The sequence below is a fragment of the Cynocephalus volans genome, chromosome 13 (assembly GCF_027409185.1).
Source record: "Cynocephalus volans isolate mCynVol1 chromosome 13, mCynVol1.pri, whole genome shotgun sequence".
NCBI lineage: Eukaryota > Metazoa > Chordata > Mammalia > Dermoptera > Cynocephalidae > Cynocephalus > Cynocephalus volans.
In genome coordinates this window covers 98,680,002-98,690,401 of record NC_084472.1, presented here as the reverse complement: position 1 = coordinate 98,690,401, position 10,400 = coordinate 98,680,002, and the positions used below count along the sequence as shown (strand labels likewise).

General features: G+C 35.6%; 1 protein-coding gene across 2 annotated transcripts in view; it reads right to left on the bottom strand.

Moving 5' to 3' along the window:
• Positions 1-2,052: 2,052 nt before the first annotated feature.
• Positions 2,053-10,400, bottom strand: part of SGCZ (sarcoglycan zeta) — a 477,366-nt gene continuing 469,018 nt past the window's right edge. For both annotated transcript variants that reach the window (XM_063077240.1, XM_063077241.1), the window contains 2 exons: positions 7,265-7,388; positions 2,053-2,247 (listed from right to left, as the gene is read on the bottom strand). In XM_063077240.1, coding sequence (XP_062933310.1) covers positions 2,053-2,247; positions 7,265-7,388 — 319 coding nt within the window. The remainder of the gene's footprint in view (positions 2,248-7,264; positions 7,389-10,400) is intronic.

The window sequence follows — 10,400 nt, the reverse complement described above, 5'->3', positions numbered from 1 at the left end:
TAATTTAGGGATGATTAGAACTTGACTATGTCTCAAATTAATACACAGTGTTGTTCTTAAAAGTCCATAATATAGTGATTAGCACCCAGAATTTCTCAAAATTTCTTGTTATATTTTGTGTATTTTGCAGAGACTAATATGAGAATTTCTCATGTTAAATTCTAACATTTTAACATAAACTCTTGTGTTATACGAATTTTAAGTAGTTGTATATCTTAATTCTTATTCCAATGTTGATTTACAAATTTATATAAGAACACCCACCACAAGTCAACTTCCATTTTAAAAATAATAAAAGTGAGTTAGCCTTCAGGCCCTTTTGCTGAGCACAGAATGCACTCAGTGAAATGGAGCTTTTTCAATTTTTCGATATGATGGGTTATCCAAACAAGATAATTCTGGCCAAATGATTCACTTTGCAGCTTGCATTATGCAATTTTCCTACTTTAACTGACCAGATTAGTTCAACAAATCCTAAACTCCCACTTCATTCCGAGCTGTAGAAAACTGAACTTCAAAGGTTCTGCAGTCATGAGCCTTTAAACGAAGCTTCCACACACCTGTTAATAGTGTACATGGGGAAAAAAATGTTGACTGACATGTGAAAGTCAAGGACTTACCTTACAGTAATCAAGTCATCTTCCCATAATAGGAAATATTTAATATAGTTTTACGTTCTTGGATTCTGTAAGTTTCAAGAATTCGATTTAAAAAGTATGGTAATAAATGAATCTCCTGTATTATGGAGGTATTTATTAGGAGCTAATTTACAAAAATAAGCAGTGGAAAATAGAGGTTACTACGATTTATGATGTCAGTGTAGCATAACAGATTAGTAAAGAAGCTGAATGGAAATGTGACTAAATTACCTGAAATATGAATCTAATGGAGTAACACATTTTCCACGTTTCTTAACATTTATCTTTTTAACTATTTCATAAAGGATTTTTAATTTAATTTCTAACTTCCTTAAATCTTAACCTCCAATAAAAAAATAGGTAATAATTCTGAAGATGATATCCCAGTGGAAAGTGAATCCATTCTCAGCATTATGCATCACAATAGTATTTATTTATTTAGAGGATGTTTAAATTTTAGCAGTCAGAGTCAAGTAAAAAGTGAATGCAGCAAACAAAAATTATACTATTAAAAACTAGGTGTAAAGATAGCACGTGAATTTTTAAAGAAATGATCTGGGATTCCACACCATCAGTATGACCCTCTTAATCCTGTCTTATATTGCAATAAATTAGATGTTTTGTTAAAAGCAAATACGTCACATGCAGTAGCCAAGTAAATACTATATAAGGCCATCCAGATCTGACAAGTGACAGTATCATGGCATTTTGTTAATTCTGTAAAGATTATATTGCTGAGTGCTTTCAAAATTACCTAATGTACAAAATTCTAGACTCAGTAGACAAAGAGTAACAACACATCAAATTTAAAGAAACAAAGAAAACTCAGGGAGGGATTCTGTCTTGTTTTGTTTTGTTAAAAACCATGTATTGAATTTAATTTTTTAGTAAAGTAAGCATTACATAATGCTTCAAAAATTTAAAATTCGGGGATAAAAGTATACATCCAAAAAGATGAATGGAAAATTGTGCTTTCAGACTGTAGAATTAGTTTTCTCACAGGGTTAACCATTTCATTTTGCCATTGGATACTGGGAATTTCATCTATGCAATGTGTATATGTGCAATTCATATCCAGGTCCTGCAAAAATCTAAAACTGTGTGCTTCACTTCATGTAGCAAAGGCACCTATGTTATTCTCCCTTTTGAGCAAAAGTTCTGATCCTGTTTCCTGCTGAAGATGATTTTTTCCACTGCTATGTCACTCATACACTCTGTGTTGAGCAGTGCGGTAAATCTCAAGTGCGGTAAATCACAAGAGAAGGTGGCCGTGAATGCCTGCTCACACTGGAAGAAGTCGCTCCGTGGACCATGTGAAGACACTCTGGACTGATCACAAGGGAAATCGAGCAGAACGGTGAAGCAGACGGACAGGAACAAAAGGCTATTCTGGTGTGAGGAGAAATCAGTCACTTCAGCTCCACAAACAGATGTTGCTACTGGACTGACAAGTGGAACCTCCTCCTGCTGGGGAAAGGTACAGTTTGCCATTGGGGCAGACACAGAGTTCATACACTGTCTGTCGAGAATTTGAGGAGCTTGGTGAAGGAGACGAAGAGGAGACGGTCGGTAGATTTCCCAGCCGGATTGTATCTGCATTTAAAAATATCTAGGGAGAAAAGGAATTGCATTTTAATTCATTTTAGCATTCCACATTCCACGGAGCTTTACAGCATGGTCTAATGAGACAGATGACACAACAAACAATTCCATTGGTTTAGGTGCCATGCTTTGTTGAACAAACAAATTACATTCCTAGGGTACAGCCCAACAGCTCTGCAGCTATGCTTCTCCTTTGAGAGATGGTGCATTCTGACACACAGCCCTCCACCTGAAAAGCAGTGCTGTACGATCTGCATAAGGGGCCAACCCAGTTATTCAAACATCACAGAAAATTAATGATTTTGACAGAGTCTCTCAATTGAACTTAATCATGCCTAGTCTAAAGAATTAACAGAGAAATAAGCGTATCAGTGGAGATGTCATTACTGAAGAGATGGGCAATTAATAAAATAAATTACTCTGACTTTTTTTGACCTTTCTTTTTTTATTTTAATCTATCAATATACTATGTAGTTGATTTTTGTGTCCCTTTCCCTTCTTCCCTCTCCCCTCTCCACCCCCCCATCAACATCATATCTGTTCACTTGTCTTAACAAGTTCAAGGAATTATTGTGATCTGACATATTTTTAAAATACTCATAAAAGCATGTTGACTCACAGTTTAAAGGATATGTTAAATTGATAATTAGCACAATTAACAACAGATAATTATTGCATATAATCAGATTTGAAGTCTCCATGAAACCTATTACATATATTCAACACCTACTTTGCTGCTATGGGTTAAATGTGTCCCCCAGAGATTCATCACGTACTGGAAAGTTAATCCCCACTGTAACGGTGTTAAGAGGGTAGGAAATCCTATTATAGTAATTGAAAGGTAGGACGTTTAAGAGGTGATTAGATTGTGAAGACTGTACCATTATGAATGGACTAATCCATTGATGATTTAGTGTGAGGTCATGGGCATGGTTCTGATGGCTTTAAAAGGATAGCAAATGAGAAGGTTAGCTCTCTCTTGCTCAGCCATTTGCCATGGGACACCCTGGTCATCAAGGGACTCTGCAGGGATTCCCACCTGGAAGAAGGCCCTCACCAGATGTGTTCCCTGGACTTCGGACTTCCCTGCCTCCTAAACTGTAAGAAATAAATTCTGTTTCTTTATAAATTACCAAGCTTCAGGTATTCTGCTACAAGCAACAGAAAATAAATTAATACATTGCTGTATCTTCTAATATTGGAAATTATTTCACTTATTCTAGATTATGGACTCACTACTTTTAGGGAAAGTGATCATACAGTTTTGACATGCATGGGGAAAATTCCAAAGATAGAAGAATTCAATCATGAATTTGAATGAGCAAAGAAACAACTCTCTTCAGCTATTTCTTGATTTTATTGTTTGTATTTGTTCATTTATTCTTTGTTTCTTCTACATGCAAGTAAGATCCATGAGGGTATGGCCTGTCTTTGGTTCATGGCTATAGAACAGTACACAGAATTGTGCCAGTGCATGCCGAGTGACATAATGCTCTTCCTTCACATTGGATATGTCTTTCGCTTCCATCAAAGCCCACTTCATCAGCTTTCTCCTCCATTGACCTTTCTCTGATGCTCCAAGATGGAAAGACTTTTCTTATTTGACTCTCCTGTAGCAATTTCTTATTTTAAATATCTCCTTTCCACCCTTGTTCCCCAACCTTCCAATTAATCTCTATCTTCACGTATAAATATCTGGAGAAAAGTATTTCAGTTGATCACTTGATGAATTATTATATAGTCATGTTTACATCTTACTTTTTCTATTAAACCATGTCCTCCTTAAAGGTAAAATCATAATTCTTTTTTAATAACTTCACAGTGTTTGTGCACATAAACCTTCCACAGAAAACAGATAGTTCTTCAATAAGTGAATAAATTATAAAATAAATGAACAGCTGCATTTACCAACAGTATTCAAAGTTAGAAGCACGATTAAAGTTTTTGTTTGTAGTTGTCAATTGTTGAAATATATTACTCCATTTTTACTTCTGGGTTAAGTTATAGCAAAGCAAAAGGAAAGAAATAACTTCTGTTCTTGTATTTTAAGAAATTTCTTCCCTGATGTTAAAATAAGAACTGCACAAAATTAAGCAAAAGAGCATGGCTGTCCATTTTGGGGGTATGGGTGCTGTGTTTCCATGCTGAGGGACATCAGCGTGCATAACACAGATCATTACACTCTTTGGGCTTGCTTACTTCTCCACGGGAGAAAAGAGATAATTCCTTTTATTGGTTGAGTTTGAGAGAGGAAATGGGCTTGTATAGCTCAGTCTCTTTTCCCCAGTTCTTTTTAGGATCTAGCATGCTTCCAGGGAGCAGACCTCCACAAGTTTAGAAAATGACAAAAGTTCTACAGGGGCAAACTCTGGGACTGTGGGATTTAGGTCTACAGATTTGTAGGTGAGTTCATTTTGAAGAAACATCAGGAGCTGGTGTTTTGGCCAAGAAACCTTGAGGTATAGATAATAAGGAGTGGAATATGGAAAGCTAAAGAACACGTGGAGAAAAAGGCTCATGTAAGATTGATCAAATGACTGTAAGATTTAGTGAATGGTGCATTCATTGGTAAGCACAAAAAGGGAGTGTCGCTGGTCAGCCTGGCGGTGGCAGGGGCTTGCTTACCACATGCCACCTTTCTGACTTTTTCAGTTAGACAACTGATTGTCTTTCAACGGGGGTATCTTGTTTGAATAACTTTGGAGTGCAGCTGTTTTTATACAGGTAAAGCTTGTAGGCGAAAGCCTTAGAAAGAAAGCATGAGCTGCGGAGGCCTCATCAATGGAGTAAGCCTTGGAGGACTTGGGCCTGATGGTCTGTGGGCTGCTTCAGCATAGCCATTGCTGCTGGGTTCTCCAGCTCTCGCATCCATTTAGGGGTTACTTTGGACAGTATCTGGCGATATTTAATACTTAATTATTATGACAATGCTTAATTCCATAAGCTTCTGAGATCCAAACTGTAGCTTCACTTATAAAAAGGTGGTGGATTTTATATAAATTCATTCCTATGGGACCCTCAGAAAGAGAAATGCTATTTTCTTGGCTTGAGATAGAAAAGCATGTTGTGAGGTTAAACAAACAAACAAACAAACAAATATAAAGCTGTTATATATTGATTCCTTCCAACACAACAATCCAACAATCCTCATCTTCTCCAGGTTCGTGCAGCATGGATGAGCTTGACCATATCTCGTTGTGCTTTGCAAAGGTAGGCACGATGATGCCGTTCACTTTCCAACTTCTAAAACTGATATATCTATTCTATATTGCTCCATAAACCATCTAATCCATTTGTTTGCTCTTTAGCATCACATGCCCGAGCTTTTAAGTCACAGTGCACTGGCTTCTCTCCACAAACAATCCATTTATCCCATTCTTACCTGTTGAAATCAGGCCTATCACTCGCAGAAAATCTTAATCGATTTTCCAAAAAAAAATCACTCTCTCCTTCCTCTGTGATCTTGTAACATACATATATGTTATGATGTTTTACTGCATTGCATATGCTGCCATGCACTTGAAATGTTTTATGTACAATTACGATTTATGTTGTCTTCAGGGGTAACATTGAAATTCATTGCAACACTGTGTCTAAAATGACTGAGTCTCGTGCAGTGCACAATTTTATGTACAGTGCCATTCTGAATTTCATCCATTATTGTGAATAGCTCAGTCCCATGTCTGCTCTGACACTGAGTAGTTTAAGGACTATCCAAGGGTAGGGGCTCTATATCTTTTCATTTTGTTAGTGAATAACCAATCTGCTTTTCTGTGGCATAGTCAATGTAGCAAAGAAAATCATTTCACTCTACTTCATAGGAAAACTACATGTTGTTTTATTATAACATGAATTCTGTGCCTTTTTGTACTTTTATTTTATTAATATAAAAATAAGCTACAGATGAATACCACAGGCTATAATTTATTTATAGCATAATACCCAATTGACAATGAAATGCTAACCTGTCAATTGAATCAAAGGATTCTACTGATACTTTGAACAAACAACATAAGTAAAAAGGTTCATAAATAGGAGCAGAACAGAGAAATAAAGGTTAAAAAAAAAAACCCTCTCCTTTTGATTCCATTAATTTATGCCCTTATCATTACATCTGAAGAGGTGTGAAATGCTCCAGAGCATCTCTCTCAAATTATTCTTTCATTCTCTTTCTTCTCAACTTGACCTTTGTGAGCTCATGATAGAAATAAATAAGCAAACAGGCAAAAGAAGAAAATACCAAGGGAATGAAGTGGTAGAAAGAGCAATACAACAGATTGAAACTTTGAAGGACTTTGGGAGTTGTATTAAAAATATACATAATAGAATATGAATCACGTATAAGGATTTAAATAATTAAGGTAGAATTAAAAACAAACAAAATAGCAACTACCAAGATGTTCAGGCAGATTTGAAAAAGAATGGATGAGAATTCTAGACATCAACAACATAATCACTAAAATTAAAAGCTCAACGTAGTAATTAAATAAGAGACTAGATACCAAGGAGAGAGCTGGAAATGTAGACTGGAATAAGGAAGCAGAGTTGAGACACAGAGAGATTTAAAAAATAGAAACCAGGAGGGAGAGACTGAGAGATCGGGAGACTAAAAGAATGAAAAGGTATAACATTTCTTTAGTTTCAGGAAAAGACCATAGAGAAAATGGGTGACAGGCAATATGTCAAAAGATGTTGCTGAGGAATTTCCAGCATTGACAAAAACGTGGATCCACAAACACAATAAAATGTATATCTGCCAGTTTCGAAACTACAGGGATTTAGAAGCCCCACTTACAATTGACTTGTAAAATGAATATCTTTTAGTAAAAAACAAATGGAGCTTTAACTTATGGAAGTTACATTAGATTTGCCAAATTTTATATTCAAGAAGTACTAATATTTTCATAATTCAAATTTTCTCATGAAAGAGTCCTTTATGTTTAACCTGGAACCCTAAGCATAAATAATTTAAGAAGGAGCAGCCTCAGCTATGAAGGGCCAGTCTCTACCCCTCTGGGACTCACCTCCCCCTCTGTAGACTGCAAATGGAGCTCTTTCCTGCAGGTGGCCTTGAAGTCCCCTGCAGCAGCGCTCACCTGGACCCCACGAGGAGCTTCCATTATCAAGGATCTGGTGGGTGATTCAAGCCTAAGGAAAGAACAAAACAAAACAAAACATTAACAGAAAAGAGAAAAATTGTAATGAACTAAAGACAACATTAGTCTACTGAAAACAACCAACCAATCAGCTAAACAGGCAGACATAAATAAAAGTCCTTGCCATTTCAAGCAAAGCCAAAAGGAGTTTTTGGAAGATTTTTGATTGCCTTATTTATTTTTTGGCTCTTTCTAAAAATCTTCATTTGTTCACATCAATTATTTACTCTCATTTGTATGATGATTTAGTAATAGATTTTTATGTTGCTTCCCCTTATAAAGCTCATAAAAAGTAGGTCATGATGTTTACTTATTTAAATCTTTTATATATCATCAATATTAATGATGGAGTTTTAATAAATAAATTATTACAATTTAGGATGTACATATTCCTCAATAAAAGATCCTTGTCTTGCAAAGATGAGAGCTTTAATGAAAATTGTTAATATTGTAAACTTTCTAGTGTGCATAATAAAACTTTTGTAAACTTGAAAAACTTTGAATTAATTAAATTAATTAAATTAAACTGGAAATTAATTAAAATAAAGAAATAAGACATTTCCTACATCGACTGACCTCTACTGACCCAGCAAAATATTCACAGAATGTGTGACATTAGTCTGATTAAAAAAAATCAAATGGGGTGTAATACCTAAGTACAATATGATTAAAGGTTGACTACATAAATTAGAAAGGGAAAACAAATGTTTTACACAGTTGTACCTGCAAAAGAAGAGAGTTGTGACGCAGTTTCAAAATTACCTTCTAGATAAACTTGAGAAAAGAGCAAAAGAAGACAGAAAGTAGGACACAGTGAGAAGTGGTAGTATTCACAAGTTGGTACTTTTGGACCCGTGCTCTGCCCCAGGGATCCTCTAACTCTGTGTTTCCCTTGATCACAGGACATTGCAACAAGGGTTCCCTCAGGTTCACAGTCAACACAATCCAGAGCAACTGGTTTCTTTTGAGGCAATTGATCCAGAGTTGTTTTGCAGAAGGAATCATATGAAACAGATCACTGAAGTTCAGCTCCCTCTCAGTACTGATGTAAAACTTAAAGGCTTAAAAGTAGTTTGAAGGTAAAGCCAGCATTTAGAAGTGATTTCAACACTTCCAAATGTTTTCTTTTTTTTTCACTCACTACGGCAACTTTGAAACTTTCCTCTCTATAGGCCATTTGCACATCTTCATACAATCCCTGGATGGGGTCGGGTTTTGAATATATCTATTTTTAAGAAATGCTTGTATTTTGTTGTTGTTATTTAACAAAAAGCACATTTCTTATAGGACACTTGGAAATTCGAAAAGAAAAAAAAGTCACTCATAATCCTACTACTTAGTAAAACCCACTATTAACATTTTGTACACAGTATCTAAATTTCAAAACTTGAATGTTAAAATGTGCACTTTCTAATTGATTTCCCTTGAAACACTCCTACACATACACTACCTTGAGTAGTACCTGTGGCTACTAATATTTCCATTTGTTGTTAATTATCTAAACATTAATTATGATTATACAAGTTTGGATATGATTGAACCATTTACATAGAAGTCAGATGAGAAGTTAATTAAAATGAATTAATGTTCTAAAACAGATTATGAATCTAATATTCAAGGAAACACAACTTGGTGAACCTAAAAATTGAAAGAAAAGCATACTTATTTTATACAGTAATTAATATGGTTTAGTTTGTTTCTGAGAATAATGAGTTGGGGTTATTACTCATATTTCTAATCATTAAATTTGCATATTAGATATGCAAAAGGTTTGTGCCATGTTTGACATTTGGTACTGAAATATTAAAATATATTAAGTATTTCTGGGTTGTTGAGTTTTTCCATTTTCATCTTTATTAATTATTTAATCTGAAAGTGTTTGTTATATTTATATTCATTTTAGACCTCAGATTTCCATTGCCAAAATGCCAGAGAGTAGAGTGCTTTCCTAACACAGAGTTAGAGAATCCCTAATGAAAGGGGCAGTAAAGATTGAGAGCTGTCTAGACCTGGGTCCAGGAATGTTAGCCAGCAGCAAGAAGCCTCCATTTTATCATCTCTAAATTGACAATTACAATGTTTTCTTATAGGATTGTTATTAGAATTAAGAAAGATAAGTAGGTGGTAGGAGAGTATTTTGAGATATTAATGAAATTTCTTCTCCTGTCTCATTTTTTGTACCCTTTGCTGTTCTTCCTTCACTAAGCTCACCTCTTGCCACAAGTGGTGGATGATAGAGAATCTGATAGAGATTTTTGAGTTTCCTAAAATTATGGACATTTTCAGTTGGCCAAAAAACAAACAAGAACCCCCCCCAACCCCCCCCCCACAACTAATCCTAGTTATTTGGTGTAATGAAAATGACTCAGCACATGAGGAAAAACATCAGAAGCAAACCAAGATCAGTGAGAATCTGTTGTTTATCCCCACCTGCTGGAGAACTGTTTTCTTTATTCACAGGATAGAGATCTGGAGGGAAATCAACAGAATTGGTCTTGGATGGTTCACTTTTTTCTGCTACCTGAAGCCCAATCTTGGATGGTGGGATGTTTATTGTTTAGGTATTATTCTTCAGGTTGAGGAAGACAGTGCTATCTCAGGGTAACTGAGGGCAAGAGACCAAAAGAGCCTCAAAGGAGAGAGAAGAGTATTGACCTATGGTGAATGAAGACTGAGTGCAGGTAAGACTGAGAACCTTGGATGCACAAGGTTACAGTGACCAAGTATCATGTGGTACCTGTAACATTAGCAAGGTGGTAGCAATTTTACAATATTGCCAAATTCCTCAAATGCTGAAGTGATTAAGACTTCAAATTAAACAGATCTCAACAATATACTTTCCTGGTCTTCCCCCCCCCTTTGCTTTTGGCAGGTGACTGATACAGGGATTGAACCCTGGACCTTGATGTTATTAGCACCACTCTCTAACCAACTCTGATCACCAGTCCATGCCTACTCTGCTAGTCTTGATAAGATTAAATGTTGTAATTATTTAAAAATAATA